A 27,203-nucleotide genomic window follows, 5' to 3' on the forward strand; every position below is an offset into this window, starting at 1 on the left:
GCGCCCCCCCGCCCCCCTCGGCCGGCCCCCATCTCGCCTCGTCCGCAGCGGAGACCCCACCCCCGGCCCCGCCCCCGAGGCCCGCTTCCTCTAGCAGCCCCGCCCACGCACCCACTTCCGGTGCCAGCCCCGCCCCCTCGCCCGCTTCCGGTCTCTTCGCTTCCTGCCATAGAGAGGCGGGGCCGATTGCTGGCTGGTATTGTTGCAGTCGTTTCATTTTCATCTTAAAGTTTGTAGGTAGCGCTTCAGAACTTAGTGCTGTTAGCGGCCGCAGCAGGGCGGGTGTGGACGGATTCTTAGAAGTAGTGGCTGAGGGTAGCTCTACACCCAACCCTCTCCTCCCATCTCAAGACTACGTTTGACTTTTTAAGGGTCTTTGTGCTCTTGCACATTTTTTTTCTCCCGGTGCTAAGAGAGTATAAAGCAGAATTTCAGTAATTAAGGATTTTTGCCTCTCGAGATAAAAGTTCGTGTTATACAAGTAATGACTGCATACATTATAGGACAGGGAATGGTCGAGTCATGTTTATAGCTGTTAGCTTCGCTCCTCTTCTGCGATGCAGACTTTCTCCCACTCTGTCCAGTTTCCCTTCTCTGATTTTCATCTTTCTGGTCTTATTTTCACCACACACATTTCATATTGTGTCTAATAGTCTCTGAAGATTGGTGGGAAAGCAAGTGCTTACTGTGTCCCCTGTAGGAGGTTCTGGTCCATGGTTTTAAGAACCCGACAGTTCCAGAATTTCCATGTCACTAGGTGGGTGCTGGGTGCAAACAGAGCAGCTCAAGATCCTGAGAGGAGAATAGAGAAGGGATTGCGGCGTGGCCATCCCCGCTGGGGGGTGTTTCTTGCTTTGTGTCTCTCTGTCTCTGTCTTTCTGGTGAGTGCAAGTGGCCTATAGCAAAAAAAAACCTCCAAAGAAAGAAAAAAGATTTTGGGCATGTGGGCCAGCAGGTGGTGTGGTAGTTAAGGTGCTGGACATTCCCACAGGGCTGACCATGGTTCAAGTCCTGGACCTGGCCGCTTGCTTTCTCACTTTCCTTCTCTCTGTGTATCTGTCTCTGGTCAAATTAAAATAAATGAATAAGTAAAATTAAATAATTCTTTAAAAAATAATGGAATATTTTGAGATGCACCCACATGTGCTCCGTGTGAGTTTCAAGCCACCAGGTATGGGACTCAAACCATAGTCGGCCATGTGGGAGTAAAGTGCCCTGACCACAACGCCACCTTCTGTCCCCCCACCATGTATTTATAAATGTTCCTTTTCCCCCACTACATAGGCATATCTGGAGCCCAGATCCACAATGCACTGGGAAGCAAATCCGAGAGAAATTCCTCTGGCTTCCAGGTGTAAGCAGTGACTTCTAGCACAAGCTGAGTTGCTCTGTTGAGCAAATCCCATCTAACACAAGGTGCCCAGGGTTGTTTTTGCAGGGAGTATGATCTCGCAGAGGAGCCATGAGCTCCCACCAGCCTAAGTTGGCTGAAGCCGGGAGAGACTTAGAGGAAGCAGAGCCTCACTGAGCTTTGTAAACTTTCATTATACTAAATCCCTGCCCTAAGGGGAGCTATGTGGGTCAAGCCGCCATCCCTTCTCCACTTCCGAATCCTGTTGGGATCTGTGGCATGTGTGTGCACGTGCCCAGAATGCTTCCCAAGCCACTGGGCTGAGACTCACACTGCATGGCTGGTCATGTGGAATCCAGCTCTCTTAATCACCAAGCCACTGGGCGGCCCTTATGTATCTAACATTAAAATGTCAATTAACTCCGCACTACAATGAGTCTTTTCTAGCCAAGTGAAAATTAGTTGTCTTCTTTTTAAAAACCTTGCTGCTAACTTCACTTTGAAACTCCCGAGCTGATTTTTTTTTGAGAGACTTTTGCTATAGAGCATGTATGCTCGCTAGAAAGAGAGAGAGACAGAGAGACAAAGCAGGAAGTCACCCCCCCAGGGGGATGGCCACGCCACAATCCCTTCTCTTCTTCTCCTCTCGGGATCTTGGGCATAAATGCACACGTGCCTGGCATAAGTTTAAGCCACTGGGTCTGGGACTTGAACCGCGGTCGACTACATGGGAGGCCAGCAACACAGCCATTATATCAACTGCTGGTCCCCCCAGCTGATTATCTTAATGCAGCAATTTCCATGATGACACTGCCACTTCGGCTGATACTGAAGAAGCCCAATCTCACTATGTAGGTAGGGTAGAGGTGGGGAACGGGGTGGATTTTAAGGGTCTACGAAGGCAGGAAAAGGGGTCATTTATTGCCTAAGTGGGCTGCCTCAGCGATAATGCTTTACACTGTAAAATTAAACTGCTACAAATAATGCTGTGGTGGCCGTGGTTAAAATTCATCATGATAACTAAGAGAGAAAAAGCCATGTTGAATTTTTATTCCCAAGAACTTCGGCCAATCAACTAATACACATTAAGAGCTAATCTTAACACAAATTCTATCAAAAGTAGAGGGAAAAAACCTTAATTTGCAATACGTATCAGTGACTTTTTAAATTTTTTTCATTTAAAAAATTTTGCTAGAGGGTATGTACACTCACTGGAGAGACAAAGAGGGGACGGGCAGTGAGAAAGCATCCCTCATGGGGGATGCTCACACTACAATCCTTTCTCCTCCATTTCTCCCTCCTGTCAGGATTTTTGGCACCCGCATGATGTGTTTTCAAGCCACCAGGTCCAGGACTGGACATCAGTCATGTGAGATCCAGCCGCCTTAACCACCACTCCACAGGATGGCCCAACATAATCTTTAAATTGGTAGGACACCATGGCAAATGCCAAAGGCAGGTGGAAGAATACAACCAGACAAATATTAAATGTGTCACAGTTTAAAAGGAAGAAAAAAAAAAAACTAAACTAAGCTGTTGTTTTATACAAGTCTTTATTTACAACTTGTTTAACAACTGTACACTTTTTGCAGCCTTGAAAACATTTTTGTACTGAATGGGAAAATATAGTTTGACCAAATCTTAACTTTATTCTTCATATACATATACATATATTATATGCATACATATAAACACGTACATATAGTTAATACCATAACACGTTGGCAGTTGTAAAATTAAAATGGTAACCTAAAAACCAATATTCTGGTGGTTTCTCGGCTTAATGTTTTTTTGTGATTTAGTTAAAATTTCTTACTGAGGCTCTCTAACAAGTCATTCACCTCAAGAAAACAGTGGGAAAAAAAAATCTAGCCACCTCAATATACAGCGCCTGGTCGGTAACGCAGGGACAGGCGGAGGACGCGGAGGTGCCATTATGTACAGTGCTGCTAAACCGGCGTTGTACTCTGCGACGTGAGGACAGTCCTATGTGGACGTCGTTTTTGAATTATAATGACAGAGTAAAATTGTGAAGTTGGAAATGCAATAGTAAACCAGAAATAAGAATGTACACAGCAACATCCTTTTTGCAAAGGCTACAATGCAAGGCGGATAACTACAATGTCAAATATGAAACTAACAATTCACAGAACATCAAAAATACTTAAGACATGAGTGTAAGGCTTTAGAGCTGGGGTTGTAACCAATACAACTCCAACTCCAATGTACTAATGTGTTTTCCAGCTCATCTGAAAAGTTTAAAAAATACTATAGGGGAAAAAAAAGGCTTTTTCTATCCCCACATTTTTTGAGAGAATTAATTAATCGAAATAAGGCAAATTATTAGATATGTCTGAATTTTACCATTCATTATATCATCTAAAATCTGGGTGTTATAAACGGTGGGCAACTGTCGAAACACGAAAACTGCAAAACAAGGTAAGTCACTTTCTGAATACAAAGCGTTCTGAATTATACAGACCCTATAAAAAGCAAATTTAGTGACAGTGATGATATCTTCATGCATCTGAGTTATAAATAGCTACGCTTATTAAAAAAAATACTGTTAAAAAAATGAAAGGCCCCCAAATCATTGACTGACATTTGCAAACAGTCAGTTCTTGTATTTATGCTAAAACGCTATTTCGTATTTCAAGCATATTGAAAATTTCCCTTCACTAATCTGAGACTCTGTGGAACGCATATTAAATTAGGTCACACACACAAAAAAAATAAAACAAATCCAGATCACACCATTTGCCTATCTGCACTTGAACTACGATAAAAAATGTATCGTAACTTGCCTGGACTTGGACACTATTGGATCAAGTTTGTTGTTTGATTACAAAAATTAAGAAGGAAGAGGAAAGCATCAAGAGTCCCTAGCAGAACAGTTTTAACTAAGCACCAAGCTGACTCAGAAAATTAGGGTTAGTCTCTTATTCTCACTAGGAAGTTCAACGATATGTCAGTATAGATTCTTTTAGTTATGGGAAGCCTTTAGAAACTGGCCAAGTAATAAGCATTAAAAATGTTTCATGAGCTAACTCACTATAACAGTAAATGTCTGCTTCATATATAAAACTTAATTTGATTCATAATCCAAGTTAATCAGAGCAGGAAGTTATGAAGACAAATTATTTGGACTTTCATAAACCTCTGAAAGGAAAGTCAAATGCGACTTTAGTAAGAAATGTTAAAAAAAAAAAGAAACAAAAACTGTTGGCAAGTTTCATTAGATTAAAAAGAGCTATGTTAAAGTTCATCAATTTTTATTTGAAAATATATTAAGCTTCTATATCATTCTGTTTAATATGTATCATCAATTTTTTTCTTTTTCTTTTTTTTTAGGTTTTAACATTGGGTGTGTATGCTCACTGACAGAGGGAGGCAGAGCAGGAGAAAATGAGAAATCACCCCAGGAGGCATGCCACACTGCAATCCCTTCTCCACTCTCCTGGGATTTTGGGCATTCATATACATGCAGCAAACATGATTTTCAAGCCACCAGGTCTGGGACATGAACAGCAGTCAGCCATGCTGGAGGCCAGCGCCTTAACCACCATGCCATTTGCTGGCCCTGGCAACATCAATTCTTAAAGGATATGTAAGAAAACACTTGAAGACATTAAGATTTATGAAATGACTTAATTATATCATTTGAAAAATTAAGTGCTGAAAATCTGATTTTTGAAAATACACTGAAAACTGCCTTAACCTGAATGGGGTTTTGATTTTTCCATGGCCTTTTAAGGGATATTATTAATTTTTGTATGAAAAACATTTTTAAGTTAAAGTGGTAAAATCTAAGAGTTGTCATAAGTAAATTGACCACCTTTATTTTATCCTTACTTTTACACTTAGAGATTTATCCTCGACAACTAATTAGTAGAAGATATTCAAAACATCATATTTGTCCTCGTGTGTCTGTGTGTGTGTTTGCTAATATTCTATTTTTGAAGGAAAAGACAAGCAAAGTCTAGATATCTCTATGCCATGCTCTTCTGGGTGACCAGCTCAGACAAGGCATATCAGTAGAGTGGGGATAATGGAAAAAAAAAAAAAAACTATAGAAACCTTTTATGCTATAAAAACATGTCTCTGAGATAAAAACAAAACTCAGAGAATGTTCTTATGAGCACATCTCCCTATTTGGCAGTAATGACACGCCCATTTAATGTAATAGCAAGTGTTTTAGTATTCTTGGACTATGAATCAAAGGCTGAAATGAAGTCAAGTTACAAGAACAAGCTGAAAACTTTGCTATGTATGAATCTAAGAAAACTGCCAAGAGTACAAAGCCTATCTGTTGCAGTACAGTTAAGAATATTTTTGTAGCATTTTGTTGTCTTTAGTGTCTACCCACCTTTGGCCACCACCTTCCCCTCTCATTTTTCAGATTCTCTGACTTGACAGCTCCTGGAATTTTTTCCTGTCTATGGGTGTGTACAGTGATAAAAAACTATTCCAGTTAGGGACAGTTCACAGATATGTTTTTTAGGAGACAGACAAACCAAAGGTAAGGCCATCGGTTAGCCAGAAGATGGTTTAGTTTTTATTAACAAAATTCCAGAAAACAAAGTTTCAAATGTGTTTGCCTTTGACAGGATTTGGCTTCATGGGTAATACATTATAAAAGAGCTTTCCCAATGTGACATATAATCCTAGCTCAGTTTAAAATAGATTTCTAGATACAGAACTTCAGATTCCTGATGCTAAGGTATTAATTTTTAAAAATGCCACAGAAAGGTAGAGGGGAAAAGGGAAAATAGTTGTCTAATATTAGTAAAGTGCTGTAAATCTGGCAGTAAAATATAAATAATACCTAAATGATTAGAACTAATAGTAAATAATATTGACACTCATCTCTAATAGTGATGTATATAAAATAAGCACACTATAGAATGTACATACAGTAACAACTGTTCATAAGTTGACAAGTATATCAAGCATAAGTCCTTCTTCTTAATTTTACAACATAACTGCTGACCTAATTATTTTCCCTCTTCAGTGTTGAGCTCTTTTAAATGATAACCCCTGCATACAAGTCTCCCATACACATTAAAGCCCCAGCATGCTTGGGTAGGTTTCCTTTTCTCACTTTGAGGTTGTCTTCTCATGATATTTAATTCTTCCTTTAAGTTCTAAGTAGATAGAATTCAGGATTTGATAGCCCCTTGGGTCTAAAATTTTGAGGCTGTAGATATTTCTGACAATTTTGCCTCCAGATCCTAAACATCTAATTCTAAACCTTGTGGGAATGTATCAGGTTCATAAAGGCTCACTGAAAATACTCTTAAAGATTCTCTACTTCTTCCTTCATTTGAAATGAAACTGTGTGGGGGGTTATGATGCATAACTAAGAAGGACAACTCAGCCCAGGATTTGTAACTAGATAAAGCAGCAGACCTAGATAACTGATAGGCAGCTGGCTACAATTCTTAGCCACCACAAATTTTTTCTCATCAAATCACTGTATCCTTACTGGCTAAAATTACTGCCTTAGATGTAGTAATGGTTAACAGTTTTACAATGAAAATAAATGTTTCCCCCTCCATTAGTGAACATATACAATCATGTTTTATACCTAGTTAATACCCTCTGAAGAGAAGGACAATTAGAAAATGAGTTAGATTTTTGTCTACTCTTTTATTGAATGACTGTATAGTAAAGAGAGGATTTAAGGTAAAATGTTACTTCAGGAGCATTTGTTACGACTGTATATTTCCATTGCATTAGTACTTTAATTTGTTTGGATATTTTATTAGTAGGCCATTTTTATTCCAATAATCCATTCTAGTCTCTGGGAATGGGTTTTCCTTCATTACCACCTGTGACTTTCTTAGATTTCTAATCTCACTTATACATGCCATACAAACCTTATCTTAAGGAAAAGTATTGGGAAAAAAAAAAACCCTAAAGATGAACATCAAATAATTTCTGAGATTATGTACGTGTGTGTGGGTAACTATACATACATGAATCTCAGGAAACATTTATAGACGTCCACCCCCCACAACTGCCAAAACTCACATCTTTGCCATCATTAGGCTCAAGCCTTTTGTTCCTTAAATAAACCAATATCTCTTCTCTGTCATTTCAGTGCAATGTGAAGAATCTAAGGATATTCATGTTTTAAAACAACATTAAATACACACTCTTAGGTTTTTGTAGTCATAAAGATAATACATGTGGATTGATAAAAGGTGATTTAAAAATAATCAGCACATACTTTTCAAGAAACATCATCAGTGACTTAGAGATGCTGTCACACACACGCTGCCCTTCACTTTATAAAAAGAAACTAAATAATACTTCCATAACTGGGGGGATGGCAAGGGGTAGAAATTAGCAGTGTTAGCAGCAAATTATTTTGTGGTTTTTTTTTTAGGCTTCAGAAAACTAAACAGTATATATTACAAGATTATGGAACATTTTTGTACCATAACAGGACAAAAAAAAATCTCAAAATTTACAAAAAGGAATATATGCCAAATATTATTTAAATATTTTTTATAGAAAGTGAAAAGTTAGATGAGATACATTGATAACAGTCTTTCTTATATAAAACTTTTATGGTATAAAATGTTCAAATCCCTGGAGTTATAACGAATAAGCTCTGAAGCCTCTTTCTACATGTAATGGAACCAGGTTGGACCACTACCAAAATTAAGCTGCCATTTCGATGTAGGACTATAGAAAAAGAGGTTATTTTTGTTGAATGGAAAACTCTCTCAACTTATAAAAGGGGAAAATGAAAAACATGATAAAACAATTTTTTTTTGGAGAGGTTTCTACAACAGGGCACGTGCGCTTGCCAGACAGACAGACACAAAGTGAGAAATCATCCCCTGGGGGGATGGCCATGCCGCAATCCCTTCTCCTCCATTCTCTTGGGATCTTGGACACGCATGCACATGCACCTGGCATGAGTTTAAGTCACCCAGTCTGGGGCTCGAACTGTGGTTGACTACATGGGAGTCCAGCAACACAGCCATTACGCTAACTGCTGGTCCCAATAATTTTAAAGATTCTGAGATCCCATCTTATTCTGTTCAGAACATTCTTTTATCTACTTTAGGGTATCACATAGTCTTTGCTGCTAAGGGGTACAATGCTCTCTCAGTTCAGTGGCCATTTCTAGGCAAAGAATCTTTTCATAATATAAGGATAAAAATATTTTTGCAAAGTTTAATGAAAAGACAGCAAAAGCATTTTGTCTTAACGTTATTTTTCCCTTAGCAAAAAGGGAAGATGAAAAGCGCTTTCCTCTTGCTTTAGCATCAAAGATATGCTCATCCACATGGCTGTAACTAGCTATGTTCCCACTACCTGTAGGCTGTGGATGCTTCTTAAGCTAAATCTCACATGTTCCAACTGAGGGTAATTGTAACAGTCCGGGAGCTGAAACTGGACAGTTCAAAATTAAACAAAGAGAGTTACAATAATTTCAAAATTTTCTTTCATGCTAATTATTATATTGGGATAAAGATTTTCAAGCTTTTAACATGGTATTCTCACTAAAACAACAGACAATGCTTGTGTAGGAATAAGAGACACTCGAAAATATTTTATATTATTACTTAGCAAACGAGAATAAACCAAACTGCCATGGAAAAGAAAATGTGAGTACAGCCGCTCATAAATGAAATCTGTCCTTTTTCTGCACCCTGACTCATCTTTCACTTAACACTCACTATCAAGCTGTTGGCACGGCATGGGTTTTCATTCCTTCGTGAGAAATGATAAAATATGTAGGATCATGTTTCTGTCTGGATAACATTTACCTCAGTTTTGTACAACTAAGGCTTTTAGTGTACACACAAAATTTCCACAAAGTATTGGGTTGTCGGAAAAGTCATGACATGTTTTCCTATGCAGAAATGTGTCATGACTTTTCTGATGACCCTGTAAGACCACTTTGTCCCTATTGTAATCTAATCATCCCTTGAAGTCGATTTTACCAGGTTAAGGATATCTACTAGAAATAATTCACTCTTGCTAAGTTTCAGAATATGGGGCCTTTATTTAGGGACTTGTTTTTCTTGGTTATTAAATTATTATTTTAATCTGACGAGAGGATATGTGTGCTTGCTGGGCAAAGAGAGAGAGAAAAAAAGAGAAGAAAAGTGAGAAAGCACCCCCCATGGAGAACGGTCACACCACAATCCCGTCTCCATTTCTCCCTCCTTTCGGGATTCTGGGCCTGCACATGAGCCTGCAGGACCCAATCTGTACAGTCAGTCACAGTCAATCTGCGCTTCAGCCACTAGACCCCACACCTTCGTGGTCATTATTAAGTAATTAGACAAATAGTAAAAATATATCATCAGTTTTTAAAAGTGTTTTAAAATATGTACAACTGTATTGCTTATGCGCTTTTCAGATGTGATTAGCTAGTACGCTTCCTGGATTCATTTCTGGTTATCAACTTAACTACACACTTGTGGGACATAAATGCTATGTTTTAATAGTCTTCACTTTTTTCACTTACTTTGTATTTTCTTACCCTAGTAAGAAGAGAAACTGAAGTCCAGCTTTGTGGCTGTAAGGCCTAGACGCTGTGTGACAGCTCACTGCTCCTGAGGCAGCACCGCGGCCCTGGCTCCGCTGCAGACACCGGGTGGGCCAGTGTCCGAGCCAGCAGCACCCTGAGGCTGCTGTGTGCGAGGAGTTGGTGAGAACAGAGCACAGCTTCCCTCACATCCAGATAAAGCTCCAAATGTCACTCAACTCCCAGAGAGGCCATACATCATCGCCAACCTCCTGAGAAGTTGTTCTTGGATAAACAGAAATATCCTCAGTCCCACCCAAAGCTGGGCCACCACTGTCACAGTGAAGTTTTACTCTTGGCTTTCCGATACCTAAAGTATATTCAGATGTTACTTCTTTTAAAAGCCTGTTTTGTTTTTAAATTCTATAAAATGTTTAGAAATACAATTTCTTCTATGTAATAGAAGTAATATACTGAACTTTAAAGATATAGGTGAATAACGTTATAAATACAATCACCAAAATCACAGCATAGTACAGGTGCTGAAGAAAATCAGAGCTAAAACTTCCCTCTAGGACCCTGGCACCTTCCCAGGCCATTCAGAGAGGAAATGTTGGGCAGGTGGCTGGGTTGGAGACCAGAATGAGGGCAGTAAACAGAGAGCCAAACCTAACACCCTCATCTCACACGATACAATTCATTTAATGAGTAGTTCACAGACTTTTGTTTTTACCTATCTTATTCTACAGGTATAATTTTCTAGTAGCTTTAATTTTATAAAGATTAATGTTCACATTCTAATTTGTTTTAGAAACAGCTGAATCCTCACGCTATTTATGATATAAGAGTGGGGGTAAGAACCATCATGAGTAGTTTCTGATCACTGTCACAACTTCATGCGCTGACTAGGTCTGCTCGGCCTCCTGAAACCCCGCCATGCAATCTACTCAGTGGCTCTCTCCTTTCTTAGTCATTCTTGCTGCTTGTGTGTGATCAGGCAGAAGTTTCACATTATGCTCAGACTTCTGTACGAATGTTAAAGATTAGCAAACTGTACGGAGTCAGCTTGTGTATATTCTCATACCTTCTATAGCTACGGTTTCTGAGGACAAATAAAAACACTACAATTTTTAGATTCACTTATGAAAAAAAGAAGGATTTACAATCACTTGAATATAGTTTCTGAAAATTCTCAGAATGTATAGTTGCTTATTTGTGTTTAATATACAGAACTAAGTAAAACTCGAACTTCCAAGTAGCAAGTACATGAAATCTCCTCCTCCTATGCGGTGACCCATCTAAAAACAAAGGAAAAAAAAAACTGACCTAATTTCAGAAATTTTTTGCTTTTAAAAAATGGGTGATGGTGCAAAACAAAAGCCTAGAAGGAAACTTAGATGTAATTTGGGACCAAATACTTAACCTAGTTAATATATTGTAGAAGGTTAGACAGGAAGTGTTTCATTTTCAAATGAATGACATTTCGTACTTATATAGCACCTTATATAGACAAAGTGCTTTACAGTGATTACCTGACGGCCATCGCCAAGTAAATAAACCTGGTTCACAATTTGTTAACGAATGTAAGCACTTTGAGGAACCACGTATCTAAGAAAATCTATTCAGTAACAAATTCCTGGACTACTAGATTTAAGAAAAAAAAAGCAAAGAATTCACATATAAGAAGTATGCAATATGAAGATACAGGATCTTAAAGACTTTTTAAGATGCTATATGAATTACTGAGAAATGGAAGGGTTTATACTGAGGAGTAAGTAAAAGAAATGAGGCACAGGTCAACAAATTGCCCAAAAGATAAGGCTACCTATTACTTGCAAGTATATGAAAAATAAATCTTAGAGATGTGGAGAACAATGGAAAGCATAAACGTCAATCACGTTGCTAGATTCTGACCCTCAGTTACTAAAATACTCCAAAATAAGAAAAAATATTAATGCACTGCCTTGTTTTTTTCTTCTTTCTTTCTATAAGATCCCCCAAATCATCTCACCAATGCATTCACTTCTGCCAGTAAGCAAGACAGGAGGAAATAATGAAATTTTATGTATTTGTGTTTCAAAAATAGTCTTTGAATCTTCGGACAAATTTAGTTTCCTATAAAACAATGTGAAAACTCATATTTTTTTCCATCTAAATAATTCTACCAGGTGCCTTAGGTAAGATCTGATTAGCACCTCTGCCAATGTATTTACGTCTTTGCAAAAAGTGCACTTGCCAACCATTTTGTATGGTAAATATGCAAGTTATCTGAAGTGCATTTGGAAAACAATTGAAAACATAGATTCATACGTCATAAAAAGATTAATTCCCTTTAAACAAAGACATTCTTAGAAAGCATGGTGACACATAGGCACAATAAAGAATATAAATTGTATATCAATTGGCAGAAAATCTAATTCATTACAAAGCCTACACCATTGGAGTTGAGGACATTTTCATACAAAGGAAAGTATTACACTATTATACAACACTTTAAATTGGACATTTACAAATTTTTGGCACATTAAAAGGAACTGAAAGGACTACAAAATAAAGGACAAAGACAGTAAAACAAGATATAGGAAAGAGAAAAAGTCCTCAAACGAGAAACACTATTAACATGGAAGAGAAACAAAAACAAGCTGGCTGAATTTCCTGAAATGCTGTTATACATAACAGAGTTTGCTTTGAATGCAGGTTGCTTTTTATTTCTGGTGGCAAGACTGCTCTACCTTGCTGTGGCTGGTTGCACGTGGCCTGGGTAAGACCTCCTCGTGCTGGTTGCTTGTCTCTGCCTGGCCAGAAAGGACTGCCCTGACCCTGTGCTAGCCAGTCTATCTTCAGCCGCCTTCTTATGCAGAGTCATTCCCTGTAACATAAAGAAGAAAAGTAATCAATAAAAACTAGTGAAATGCACACTCACAGAAGAAAATTTCACCATGCAGAATTTGTTACACTGCATCATAAAGCACAATTAGGAATATTAATTCTACTCAGAGATTAAACTCATCATACACAGGCATTTTAGTTTTAACAATTAAGTATGAATTTTCCTTTGGAAAAATTAAGGTTTAATTTTATGAATTTACAATAACCCAAAAATAGATAATGAAGATAGATTTTTGGAATACACAACCCATACTCAATCATACTTCCCTTTGAAATTAAATGTAGAAAGTGATTTTTCCAAAGAGTACAGTTGATTGATAGCTGATTCACCCAGGTTGTGGAAATCACAGGACTTATTTAGAATGGAAAAACTTAAATCCACTTGTTATTTCTTACGGTGGGAAGACACACTGGGTATTATACATACCACCATGCTGTTTTTCTTCACTTGAAGGCACACTTGTACTTTCAAACCAATTAAGAAAAGCTCCTGATAGGCCACAACAGAGGGCCCAGCCCAGAGCAGGGTGTCTTTCTTGAAAACAGAAGAAACACCTAATGGCTCAGAAGAAAGAAGAGGACCTCTTCTGGGCCCAGAGCACCTTACCTAGAGGGAGTAAACCTCCAGAGCACTCCCTGAACATGAAGAACGACAATGACAGTGACAGCACAACTTTACTGAAAAAGGCAGAAATTTCCTGAGCAGGTCAGGGTCAGAGCAGTTTCGGTGTCCATGTACCAGGCCCGTGAAGAGCGTAGGCCCGGGAAACGTGGAGAACTGAGAGCTGCTGCCTGCTCTCACCAGTGTAGGCTGATGAGAAGAAGTAGAAGCTGGCAAGAAGGAATGTGGAGAGAGGCCCATCTGAGAAAACATGGTGACCTTAGACGAATGCAGAAACGCCTTCCAATGAGCTTCATTAGCAAAGGCAATGGGAGCATTTGGATACAGAAACACTATCTGCAGCAGTTATGGTTATCTTCCTGTTGTCATTGATACAATAAGATCAATAATTTAAGGCATTATCAGGCTAAAGGAAGTTTATCAGATTTCATCCCAAAAAGATCAGAGGAATTACAAGGTGCCAGTAGCCAGTCTTTTTCACATCTTCATATGATTTCATCCAAAAGCAACTGGCTTTGCCTTCCTATTTCCTCTTCCCCCATTTTCTGCTCTTTAAAAGAATAAACCTGAGGCCAGTTCCTGGTCATGGCTTTCTCCATCAGAGAAGTCGGGCCCACCTGCCCCTCACTTTTCTATACTTGTGTGTCTTTGTGTGTTCGTTGTTACATTTATTTCTAATCCACAGCCTTCCCCCCTCAGAAAAACGTGTTTGGCCGAGCAGGTCCCGGCAAAGGAAGAAATAAGAAATCAGGGGTAAAAGGGGAGTCAGGTGGACATGCCAAGATACGTGGGAAAAAAAACACAAGAGAGCTCTCTCCTGAAATGAAATGATAATACACTGAAGACGAGAGGCCAGAAAATAAGTCTTCCTATCACTAGTAAATGACAAATACCTACTGGTCATCTTCAATGTACTAATTTGGTGCCCCCCCCCCCATTAAATAGTCTAATTTTTCACTCTCACATTTCAAACAATGTATTAAAATTCTTCATAGACCCTTAAGACCTTGTATCCATCACAGAGTTCTCCTCTGAGCGACTTAATACTTCTTCCCAGTACTCATCATCTTTATCTCCATTTCAGTTGTCTGAGATGCAGAACTTTCTGAATATAAGCCTAATGCTATTACTGGTTGGTTATCTTATCTGAATATAACTACTGTGAATCTATTTGGAGCTTTCTTTCACTCTCTGAGTTAACAATTAAACTTCTCTTTAGTACCATGTCACTGAATAAATCTAGTTCCAAAAGAAACATAATATGTAAAATCATAAAAGTTATTCAAGAATTTAAAACTAATGAGGGTTGAAATGCGGAGCTTCAAGATCCCTGAACTAACTTCAAAGAGGACAAAGAGCAGAAGAGCTGAAGTCAGAGAACCTCCTTAAATATGTGTTATTTCCATTATTTTTATGTTAATTTTCAAGAAAGTTTTGTTAACCATAGCAGTATCCAAAATCCAATATGATTTCATCTTCTGTAATTTGTTTTTTATTACCAGAGAGTGCGTGCACTCACCAGAGAGAGAAAGAGAACTAGGAAAAAAGCACCTCTCAATGGAGCACAGTCACATCCCAATCCCTTCTTCACTTCTGTGTCAGAATTTGGGGCATAAGCGCACACACACACGCATGTGCACATGCACGCACACACACACACACACACACTCACACACCCAGAATGTTTTCCAAGCTATGAGGGCCAGGGCTTGAACTGAGGCTGGCCACATGGGATCTGATTCCCTTAACCAGTAGGCTACAGGGCCAGCCCTTCATTTGTGATTTTTAATTGTGATAAAATCTTAAATACACAGTTTTGACCAAGGCAAGCACAGATCTAGACATAAAATGTCATGAAATTTATAAATTTTGGACAAAGATCAAATCATACTATTAGGAGGCCAGGGACACTAAATGTAAGTGGTAGAATCAATCACTGTAGTTTGAGTCCTGGATCTGGCGGCTTGCATTCTCACTTTCCTTTTCTCTATCTCTGTCTCTCTCTGGTCAAAACAATAATGACAAATGGAATTAAATGAATAAATTAACTCTCAAAAAAAAAAAAAAAAAAAGATCAAGTAGATGGGGCCAGCAGGTGGAATGGCGTTTAAGGCACTGGATTCCCACATTGCCAACTGCAGTTCAAGTCCTGGGCCTAGCAGCTTGAAAATGACGCTGGGCACATGTGCGTACATGCTCAAAATCCCAAGAAGAGAATGGAAGAGAAGGACTATACATGGCCATCCCCTCTCACCCGGTGAGTGACTTCTCACTTTCCCTCTTTCTGTCTCTCACCAGTGAGTGCATGCACCCTATAGTATTGACACTGAGGATAGTTTCACTGTCTCACCAAAAAAAAAAAAAAAAAAAAAAAGAACCTGGTCCAACTTCCTGTCTCAGCAAATTGGTAAGAAGTTGTCCTATGGAGAAAATAACAAATAAGAAAAGGGAGACAGGAAGTCTGGGGAAAATATATTGAATAAAGTACAGCTTTCTTTACAATTATTCATATGTAGATATTAATGAGCTTTTACAAGGTACTTCAAAAGCTTTGTGGACAAATGGAATTAAAGTATGACTTTTATTTTTCAGGGTTTTTTTTTTTCTGCCATAGGGCGCATGCACTCACTAAAGAAAGACAGAGAGAAAGTGAGAAATCACCTCCCAGTGGGGATGGCCATGACAAATCCCTTCTCCTCCATTCTCCCTCTAAGATTTTGGGCATGCATGTACATGTGCCTGGTGTGATTTTCAAGTTGCTGGGTCCAGGACTTGAACCGAGGTTGGCCATGTGGGATTCCAGCGGTTTAACCACCACACCACCTGCTGGCTCCTTGACTTTATTTTGAAACACAAGAAAACTGAAAACCATACATATTTATTTCATAATATATATTTCCCATGAACTTCTTGAGAGTCGTTGACATTTCTCCCTGCAATGCATTTCAAGTTTTTTTGTGTTGAAATTTTCAGTCTCAAAACCAGTAGTAGTTCAGGGGCTGACTCTGTGAATGTTCTCCAAACAGTGAGACAGTGAATCTATCTCCAGTGTCAATGCCGTCCTGCAAAGGCACCAAAATAATCCCACACGACAAAGCTGCTGTATCTGCCTGTGTTTAGATACCATTATCTTCCTCCCTTGCAATAAATTGCTCTAAGAGACAAAAATTGAACTGAATTCATTTTTCTGACTTCCAGGGATAATGTTATTTTCAAAACACTCTTACCCTGCTTATGATGTTTTTCCTATTTGCTTTTCAGCCCTAAGATTAAAGCTCTAAGAATTCAGCCCTAAGAATTAAGGTTATGTTAGTGTGTGTTAGGTCAGTAATTAAGATTTATTTGATAAAATTACTTCTATGAAAAGGGAATAAAAATATATTACATAGTCATCAAACTTTAAAGAACATTCTTAAGAGCTATCTTCTTACCATATTGTACCAGGCACTAACAATGTATTTCTCTTCCATCTCTCTTTGACTCTTTGTTTTCTCATATTCTTTCTAAAAAATAAGCACACATAAACATGTAAAAATTAAAATAGTCCAATATAAATAAAAATACTTACAGGATTAACTCTCTAAATCCATGGACTCAACTGTATACTACAGCAAAGCTCCCAGAAAATAAGAATCAAAAACAAATACTGCATTGCATGGCTTAGAACACTACCTCTAATGAGTGGAACAGTCGGTCCCGTTCCTGGAGTTGGTTTTTAAGAGCTTGTATTTCTGGTGCTGCTCCTTGATTTTGTTTAGGATCTAAAGTACGAATAACCTGTAAAACATAATAAAAGAAAAACTTAAAAGATCTCAAGCTTAAAGAATATATCATCTATCAAGAAGAAAACAATTACTATTTTTTAAATAATTATTTATTTGATTTTATTTATTATTATTATTTAATTTGCTATAGGGAGCATGTGCTCACCAGAAAGAGAGAGAGAGAGAGGTTGAGAGAGATAGAGAGACAAAGGGAGAGTGAGAAAGTAAGACACCAGGTCTAGGACTCAAACTGTGATCAGCCAGGTGGGAGCCCAGCGCCTCAACCCCCTTGCCACCTGCCAGCTCCCAACAATGCTCTTTAATGCTGTGGTGAAGGTGGTCATTGTCACTTACTTCCTACATACAGACGTTTTCCTCTTCCAATTAGTAAATAATCAGTGGGGAGATCTATTTTTGATTACTACTTCTTGCCAATGCTCTTTTTCTTTCCAGAAGAAATTTCTTTTATCTCCTCATGATAACAGTCCACTATCAAAGGTCACGGCACTCTGTGTGCACTATGTAAGGGGACTTCGATAAGTCCAGGGACAATGTGGACTGGGAAAAACTGTGGCTGAATTCCAAAACTTTTTAAAAGTTTACTATTTATGTATTCTGAGAGTAAGAGAAACAAAGAGAGAGAAACAGAGAGAAAGCACACTCCCTCACAATCCCCCCCGAGATTCAGCCAGCCCCAGACCAAGGGCAGGTGTATGCCCAGTGGACTCAGGGAGGCCTCTGTATGTGAACCAGGACCTCCCAGGCGGGTCAGTTTGCAGAGTCAAGTTTTACTGCACTACTGTCTGGTATTCGCAAATATTTTTTTGCAGCAAAATAAACTTGTACTTTAATTCCATTTTTTTTTGGTGAACTTTTTGAAGTTTTCTTCTTAGGTAGTCAGAAAAGTCATGACACATTTTTGCATTAAAAAAAGCCTCATGACTTTTCCAATGAACCAATATTTTGAGACTTCTATAACACAATTAAAAAGTGGAGTGAGATGCACACAAATTCATACTTACACTTTTGGCTTTCTCTAAGTATTTTTTATATCGTTCTTCCATTTGCTTCATTTCCTCTTCCTTCTTTCTTAAAGCTTCTTGTAATTCTTCAATTTTTAAGGCTGAAAATGAGACAGTTAAGAAATATTTTTAGATTGTAACATTCAAAATAATTTAACTGGAACCAGCAGATGACATAATGGTTACATTTCTGGACTCCCACAAGGCTGATTACAGTTTGAGTCCCGAACTGGGCAGCTTCAAACTCACACTGGGCGCAGGTGCTAGACTCTGAGAGAAGAATGGAAGAGAAAGGATTGTGATGGGCCTTTCCCCTGGGGGGCGATTTCTCATTTCTCGCTTCCTGTCTTACTGTCACTCTCTCTCTGGCGAGCACATGTGCTGTAGAGCAAAAATTGCTCTAAAATTTTTTTTTCAAATGATAAATCAATAATAAACTTAACAGCTTTGAGAGATTGGCATATTCCTACACACAATTTATTTTCTTAAAAAGCAATTCTTGGGGTCACCAGGAGGCGTGATGGTTATGCTGCTGGAATCCCACATGGCTGACCACGGTTTTATTCCTAGACCTGGCAGCTTGAAATCACGCTGCGTGTGTGTGCCTATGTAACCAAAATCCCAAGAGAAGAATGAAGGGATAAAGGACTGTGGCATGACCATTCTCCCTGGGGATGATTTCTCACTTTCTCTCTCTCTCTCTCTCTCTCTCTCTCTCTCGCGAGCACATGAGCCATATGGCAAGAAAATATCTTAAAGAAAAAAAAATTTAACAAAAACCTTTTGTTATAAATAAAACTCCAGCATGGAATTAACATAAATCCCCAAATACCCACTGATGGTGCTGGCCCCACAGCTCAGGGGTTAAGCACTGCTCATCAGGAGACAGATGCCACAGGACCAACCGCAATGCTAATTCTACCTCTGGCAGCTAGAAAAGTATGCTGGACATGCATGTGTGTGTGCCAACAGTTCTCCATTCCGACAGGATGGAGAAATGGATGAAAAAGGGTCATAGCAACCACCATGCCCCATTACAGGGTATTTTCTAGCTATCTGGTGAGCGAACATGCCCTCTGGCAATTAAAAAATACATATGGGTAGATGAATGGGTGAACAAAACGTGGCATACACATACACTTTTTTTGGCTATAGGGTACATGCACCCACCGGAGAGAGAGAGAAAGTGAGAAATTGCCCCCAGGGGGGATATCCACACTGTAATTCTCTCTCTTCCACTTTTGGGCATGCATGCATGCACGTATGCATACCTAGTGTAGCGTGATTCCCAAACTGCAAGATCCGGGACTCAGGGTTTAATTGGCCATGTGGGATACAGCCACCTTAACCTGTACACTATCCGCTGGCCCCACATATAGATTTTTCTTTTTCTTTTTTAGTTTTGCTATAGGGCATGTGCCAAAGAGCGACAGAAAGAAAAAAGAGAGATAGAGGGAAAGTGAGAAATCACTCCTGAGGGGGATGGCCATACCACAGTCCCTTCTCTAGTCTCCTCTCAGGATTTTGGGCATGCATATACACACATCCCTGGTGTGTTTTCCAAGCCACCAGGTCTGGGACTCGAACTGTGAAGTCAGCCATGCGGGAAGCAGGTGCGTTGGCCACCACCGGTCAACTGTGTGGGAGTCCAGCAGTGTAACCATTACACCACCTGCTGGCCCATATTATTTATTTATTTATTTTTAATTCGCCAGAGAGTGCATGCACTCCCCAGAGAGAGAAACGAAGGGGAAGTGAGAAAGCATGTCCCATGGGGGATGATCATGACATGATCCTTTCTCTATTTTCCCCTACTTTTAGGATTGTGAGCACACATGCCTAGTATGTCTTTTAAACTGCCAGGTCTGGCACTCAAACTGTATAGTTGGCCATGTGGGATCCAGCCACCTTAACCACTATGCCATCAGCCAGTCCCAACATATACGTACATATTATTCAACCTCACTTTTGAAATATGCAATAACATGAATGCATTATGCTAAGTAAAAACTAAGACATTATGCTAAATGACAGAGGCCAGACATAAACGGACAAATATTAGACTCTTCTTATATGAATAACCTACAATGGTCAAACTGACAAAGACAGTAAGTAGAATACTGATTATGAGGAGGAAGGGGAGGGAGGAATAAAGAGTAATTGTTTCATACAGAGTTTAAATTTGAGAAGGTGACATACTGTGAAAATATATCACTTCATGCGATATTCATTAGAATTCAGGGACTGACAGATGGCGTAATGGTTGCACTGCTGGACTCCCACGCAGTTGACTGTGGTTTGAGTCCCGGACCTGGCGGCTTAAACTCATGCCACGTATGTGTGTGCGTGCGTGCCCAAAATCTTAAGAGGAGAATGAAGGAGAAGGGACTGTGGCATGGCCATCCCCCCAGGGAAGGTTGATTTCTTGCATTCTGTCTTCATCTCTCTAGCAAATATACTCTCCCTGTAACAAAAATATCTCTCTAAAAAATAGAAAAAAAAAAAAAAAGAATCCACAGTTAAAGAAAAATTCATACCTATGACTAGAAATTTAAGATCTATTATAAAGACAATTAGGTACTCCTTCTGTATATAAGGTAAATACTTCAACTGCTAGAATATATAATGGTGGCCATTTCTTTAAGATGATTTACGTTATTTGTGATAGCGAGTACGTGTGCATGCATACAGGCAGGAGAAGTCTCATCAACCTTCCTCTCCAGCTTATCGGGATCCTATACCCACATGCCCTGTGGGCACTGAACTGACCCCAGGCCAATTCTGGGGTCTGAACTTCGGCTTTGTCAAGTGGATTCTGGCACTAGAGTTCAGTCTGCTACCTCCTATTCCACAAGGCTAAGCCATTTATTTTCCTTTCATACATTTATTTCTTCCATGACAGAGAGAGACAGAGATGGACACAGAGGGAGGTACCCCCAACAGGTCTTCACGTCGTGACCCACCCCCAGCCTCAGCCAGCAAGGATCGTGACACATGTGCATCAAGTGTGTACTGGGGACCTCAGAACGTGAACCGGGACCTTCCCAGGTGGCTTCAGAAGTGAGGAATGTTATGTGACTACTGTGCTACTGTGGCTGACAAGTGCCTACTTAGTAAAGAAAAAGAAATTATATAAATTCATTAACACTAGGATATTGTATGGCCAACCCAATTTAAAGCTATGCTAATTTGGGAAAGCTTACAGCTGTTGTTAAATCTTGGCTCAAGATCTTCAATAATGGCTCTCTTCTTCTGTAATTCATTATTGGCTTCATGCAGCTTCTCTCTGTAACAAAAGATATCATGAAATGCTCAACTGTGCCACCCACTACTATTTTTGTATTTCTTTCACTTCAAATTAAAGATGTGAGTTCTTTATACTTGGAAATACTTGTATTGCACTTGAGTGCTATGCAACAACAACAACAACAAAAGACTAAACTAGCAGGAATTGAACAGGGACCAGCAGATGGCATAACGGATATGTTGCTGGATTCCCATGTAGCTGACCATGGTTCAAGTCCTGGACCCAGTGGCTTAAAACTCATGCCGGTATATGTGTGTATATGCCCAAAATCCTGAGAGGTGACTGGAGGAGAATGGATTGTGGTGTGGCCATACCCCCTAGAGGGGTGATTTCTTGCTTTCTGTCTCTCTGGCGAGCGTGTGTGCCATATAGCAAGAAGACAAAAATTTCTTTTTTTCCTTTGAAACAGTACTTAGGTCTTTTACATAAACATGCATAAAAGGGCACAAAACTTTATTTTTTCTAGGAATCAGGAAAATTTTTAAAAATTAAATATAAAAATATGTAGAGGTTTAACAATGTGAAATTCTCATTTCCAAAATGATGAAATTCTACAACTAAGAATTAACACAGAACATCAATAAAACATCAAATGATAAAAACAATAAAAACACAGTAATTCAAAAACTGAACTAGGGCTTGTCCCACTGTCTAGTGGTTAACAGAGACTGCAGCGTGACCATGCCTCATTGGGTAGGGGGTGCTTTCTCGCTTCTGCCCCCACTCCTATCTCTCTCTGGCAAGTGCATGCACCCTCTAGCGATGAAAGACTAAGTAGTGATACGTGCAATCGCCTGGATAGAACTGAACCCAATGATGTTGAATAAAGTCAAAAAGGTAATATTGTTTGATTCCACTTATGTGAAGTCCAGAAGAATCAAGGCAATGAGGGCTGGCTCTGAAGCACAGTAGTTAAGCGCTGTGCATAGAAGTCATCGGGCTTCCACATGGCTAACTGGGGTTCAAATCCTGGCCCAGGGAGCAACAGATCAAGTGCACATACAGGTATGTCCAGGATTCTGATGGTATGGAGAACTGGAGGAAAAGGGACTGTAGTGGGACTAGGTGCCCTATGGGGAGTGCACTTGTACTCTTGTGTAAGCACCCTACAGCAAAAAAACAAAAACAAAAACAAAACAAAACAAAACAAATAACCTCCCCAAAACAAGCAAAAAAAAAAACGACTAAAAGATTACAGAGATTGGCATTGTGGTTAGTTTGGGGATATGAGGAATGTCCTAGGTATTAATTTGAGTTACCTATGTATGCAGGTACATTTACGAATATAGGATATATGTGCTTTATATAAGTATATTCCAATATAAAAAAATTTTAAAGATCATTTTCCTGATATTTATATAATATATAGTTTTTCATTTATACTATTTAATGTGATAATACCCAATATGAGTAAGAAAAAAGGCTGCAAGATTTATAAGACATAGGAAAACACTAATTAAAAAAACCCCACTGTTATAGCTCTGTCTAATCTGTTTTTTATATAATACGCTAATAAATCTTTTTCAACAAATTCCTTTTTGAGGTATGACATGTGACACACAAAGAACATAAACAATACCAGCAGACACCATTTGAAGAATACAAAGCCCAGGACTAGCACGTGGCATAATGGTTACGTTGCTGGACTTCCCCATGTAGTTGACTGCGGTCTGAGTCCCGAACCTGGTGGCTTAAAAAACTCACATCGGGCTCATGTGCATGCACGCCCGCCCAAAATCCCAAGAGAATTAAGGAGAAGGGATTGTGGTGTGGCCACCCCCTAGAGGGTGATTTCTTGCTTTCTGTCTCTCTGGCAAATGCACATGCACTATAGCAAAAAAAAAAAAACCTCTAAAATAAGTAAATAAATAAATAAATAAATAGCCCAGTGAGGGGCCAGCAGGTGGTGTAGTGGTTAAGGTGCTGGACTCCCACATGGCAACTGTGGTTCAAATACTGGACCTGGAGTACTGGTTCAACTACTGGACTTGAAACTCACGCCAGGCCTATGTGTATGCATGCCCAAGATCCCTAGAGGAAAATGGAGAAGGGACTGCAGCATGGCTATCCCCTGGAGGGTGATTTCTTGCTTCCTCTCTCTTTCTCTCTCTGTCTCTGGTGAGCACACACGCTCTATAGTAAAAATCTCTCTTTAAAAAAAAATGAAAAGCCCAGCGAATTGCCACCAGGCTAGGAAACAGATCAACTCAAAATGTGAGAAGCTGCATGTGTCTCTTTCTAGCCCTTCCCAGAGGCCACCAAAATCCAAGATTTTAATCATTTCCATAATTTTCATAATGGTTTTATTATCTTTGTGTTATTAACTACTGCTTAGCTCCGTCCATTTTTTACTTTATACATTAACCATTAGGTACTGTATCATTCTGACTTGAATCTTGTAGTAAAAATTATGTCCTTGAGATTCATCTGCATTCATACGTTAGCTCTAGTTTACACATCTTTAACACCGCATGCTGTCCTGCTATTTAAATATGTGCCGTTCTATCATTTTTCAATTGGTGAAGTTTGTAGTACTCCTAATTTTCTGTGATGACAATACAAATGTTCTTTTAAGTTCTCTTCTACATGTCACCTGGGACATAAGGACAAAATCTCTAGCAGTCTGAGGTATGTCCATGTGTAGTGGGACTGATGGGAGAACATGTGCATGTTCAAGCTCACTAAGCAGAGAAATGAGTGTACACACCTACCAGCAGCAGGTCAGCACGACCACCGCTCAGCATCTTTAGCCATGTGTACCATGTCTGACTTTGTAAAACCTCGTGAATTTGGTATGTATAGAATGGTTGCTTTGCAGTTCTACATATGTATGAGATTGATCATCTTTTGAGATGACTGCCAGCCCTATGGTGAGTTAAACTGTGTCTCCAAAAAAATTAAGCTGAAGTTCTAATCTTGAGTATCTATAAATGTGACATTATGAAACTGGTTCTTTATAGATATAATTAGTTAAGATGATGGCATACTGGTTCACATTGGGCCCTAAACCCAATGACTGGTCCTGTGAAGAAGGCCCCATGGTGCACAGACATTCAGAAGAAAGAACGCCAGATGAAGATAGAGAGGGACTGGAGCAACACGTTTCCCACCTAAGGAACACCCAGGAGTGCTGGTGGCCTCCAGAGGCAAGTAGCACATGGAACAGATTCTCCCTCAAGGAAAACAAACCTGCCAATGCCCAGTAGCCTCCAGAACAGCAAAAGAATAAACCACTGTTCCTAGAAGCCAGTATGTGGCGATTTGGTAGGGCAGTCACAGATATAGGCTCCACCTTCACTAATAAATCCTTCCTGATAAAGATTTTTACCATGTAAGGGGGCCAGCAAGTGGCGTGGTGGTTAAGGGCCACAGCTGACCATGGTTCGAGTCTCGGATCTGGTAGCTTGCTTTCCTACTTTTGTCTCTCTCTCTCTCACTCAGTCCCTCTCTGGTCAAATTAAAATAAATACAAATAAATAAAGTTAAATAAAATAATTCTTTAAAAAAGACTTTTACCTTATAAGTGGCTGAATACAGAATAATAGAGAGTAGTTTTTACAATACAACAGGTAACCTATTTTATTATTTTTAAAAACTATTTTCTATTTATTGTAATTTTTAAAAAATAATTTTTTTAATGTTATTTTTAAATTTTACCAGAGAGAGACAGAGAGAGAGAAGGAAAGTGAGAAAGCAAGGTCCAGAACTGAAACCACTGTTGGCCATGTGGGAATCCAGCACATTAACCACAACACTTGCTGGCTCCAGGTACCCTATTTTAAAGGAATGGGAAATTTAAAAAAGAGCAGAATTCACTACTAAATTCACTTTCTCCATAACTTCACAAAGGCAGGGAAATAACATGTTCTATGCTCCTTGCACATTAAGCACATGCCCGGGACCAGCAGGTCGTGTATGGTAATTAAGGCCCTGGACTTCCACATGGTCCAACGTGGTCAAGTCTTGGACCTCGCAGCTTGAAAATCACTCCAGGTATGTGTGCATGCACTCCCAAAATCCCAGGAGGAGAAAGGATTGCAGTGTGGCCATCGACCCTCCTGGGTGGGAGATGATTTCTCACTTTCCCACTCACCGTCTCTCCAGTGAGCGCATGTGCCCTATCGCAAAAAGCAAAAATCAACCCCCTCCCCTCGAAAAAAGGGAAGCACAATTTAAGTTAAAAAAAAAAAGAAGAAAGTAACTTCCCACTATTAGACTTTCCAGACCTCAGTTGCTAATAGTATATTAGAGAAGGAGAAAGAAAGAAAAATTGGATAGCATGAAGCCAGACAACATTTCTTTTCAGTCGCTGTAGAACAGGTCAAGCAGATCTCTGGAACCGAGGCTCTCTGGTTTAACACAGAGTCACACTGTAACTCCCCAACAGGCTCCAATTCACGGCCATCCTACATTCAACCCTAACGTTGTCGACCTCAGCTAAACACAAAGATGAGATTTTTGCTTCATGAGAAAACAAATGTGAATTTGCTCATTATTCATTCATAAAACAACTGTTAATTATTCTATTTTTTGAATTAAAAAGCCCTGCTCAGATATCTTTATAATTCAAGGAAATATTTGAAAATTGGCCACTGTCAAGTGTTATACTTCAAAAAATTTACCTAAGGGGCCAGCAGATAGCATGATGGTTAAAACACCGGATTCCCACATGGCCGATGCAGTTCGAGCCCCAGACCCAGCGGCTTGAAAATCAAACTGGGCGCATGTATGCGCGTCCCCAAAATCCTGAGAGGAGACTGGAGGAGAAGGAATTGCAGTGTGGTCATACCCCATGGGGGATGATTTCTCATTCTCTCTCTCTCTCTCTGTCTCTTTCTGTAGAGCACATGTGCTCTATGATAAAAAAACATTTATTTATTTATTATTTTTACTTAACAAGGAAGATCCCGCTAACTGGACTTTAGAGCTGGCAAACTACAGCCTGTGGGCCAAAGCCGGCCTGCTGCCTGTCCTCACGTCCAGTTTTACTGGACACAGTCCCAGCCACAAGCTTACATGCTGCCTGTCCTCACGTCCAGTTTTACTGGACACAGTCCCAGCCACAAGCTTACATGCTGCCTGTCCTCACGTCCAGTTTTACTGAACACAGTCCCAGTCACAAGCTTACATGTTGTCTCTGGCTACTTTCAAATTTCAGCTAAAGAGCTGGCTGGTTGTGATAGAGACCACAACTCGCAAAGCCTAAAGTAACTGCCATCTTGCGTCGTCAGAAAAGGTTTCGGACCCATGATTTTGAGCGTCTCCAATTCCTAACTGGTGATAAACACTACTGTGAAGATATAAAACACTAAACTATAATCTAAAAAAACAGTTCTAAAGCAGTCATTGTTTTGGCTTGGGGACTTTGGATGGAGACGACCCTTGGACATCATTAATGTGTATTAGAATTTTCTGTATTTTTAAGGGCCTTCAGTGTCGCTGCCCAGACGCTCCTAAATCAGCTCACCTAACGCACCCACAGAGTAAGTTCCACAATACAAGAATGAGCCTCAAGAGCTTTTATACTTACAGATGTTCTTCAAGCTTCTTTTTTAGGAGAACTGACTGAAAATGGAAAATAAACATTAGTTTCTTACTTTACATTTATGTATTCTTACTTTACACAACTATGTATTACTTACTTTTTAAAAATTAGGAATATAGTAATAATTAATTTTGAGTGAGATCACAAAAATTTCTTTGGGCCGAGTTCAAGACATACATGTATCCCAGTTTATTCGCTTTAATAAAGGG

General features: G+C 39.4%; 1 protein-coding gene across 4 annotated transcripts in view; it reads right to left on the bottom strand.

The window, feature by feature from the left end:
• Positions 1-8,264: 8,264 nt before the first annotated feature.
• HOOK3 (hook microtubule tethering protein 3) overlaps positions 8,265-27,203 on the bottom strand; it is a 102,081-nt gene continuing 83,142 nt past the window's right edge. For 2 of the 4 annotated variants that reach the window (XM_014592754.2, XM_006141641.3), the window contains 6 exons: positions 26,980-27,014; positions 21,346-21,428; positions 18,143-18,243; positions 17,029-17,133; positions 16,788-16,859; positions 11,406-12,714 (listed from right to left, as the gene is read on the bottom strand). In XM_014592754.2, the coding sequence (XP_014448240.1) occupies positions 12,574-12,714; positions 16,788-16,859; positions 17,029-17,133; positions 18,143-18,243; positions 21,346-21,428; positions 26,980-27,014 (537 nt within the window). In that variant the 3' untranslated portion in view covers positions 11,406-12,573. Of the gene's footprint in view, positions 11,144-11,405; positions 12,715-16,787; positions 16,860-17,028; positions 17,134-18,142; positions 18,244-21,345; positions 21,429-26,979; positions 27,015-27,203 lie in introns of those variants that run through there. The other 2 variants (XM_014592758.2, XM_014592749.2) reach the window with 2 other exon arrangements.

Source organism: Tupaia chinensis, unplaced genomic scaffold, assembly GCF_000334495.1.
Source record: "Tupaia chinensis unplaced genomic scaffold, TupChi_1.0 Scaffold000061_1, whole genome shotgun sequence".
NCBI lineage: Eukaryota > Metazoa > Chordata > Mammalia > Scandentia > Tupaiidae > Tupaia > Tupaia belangeri.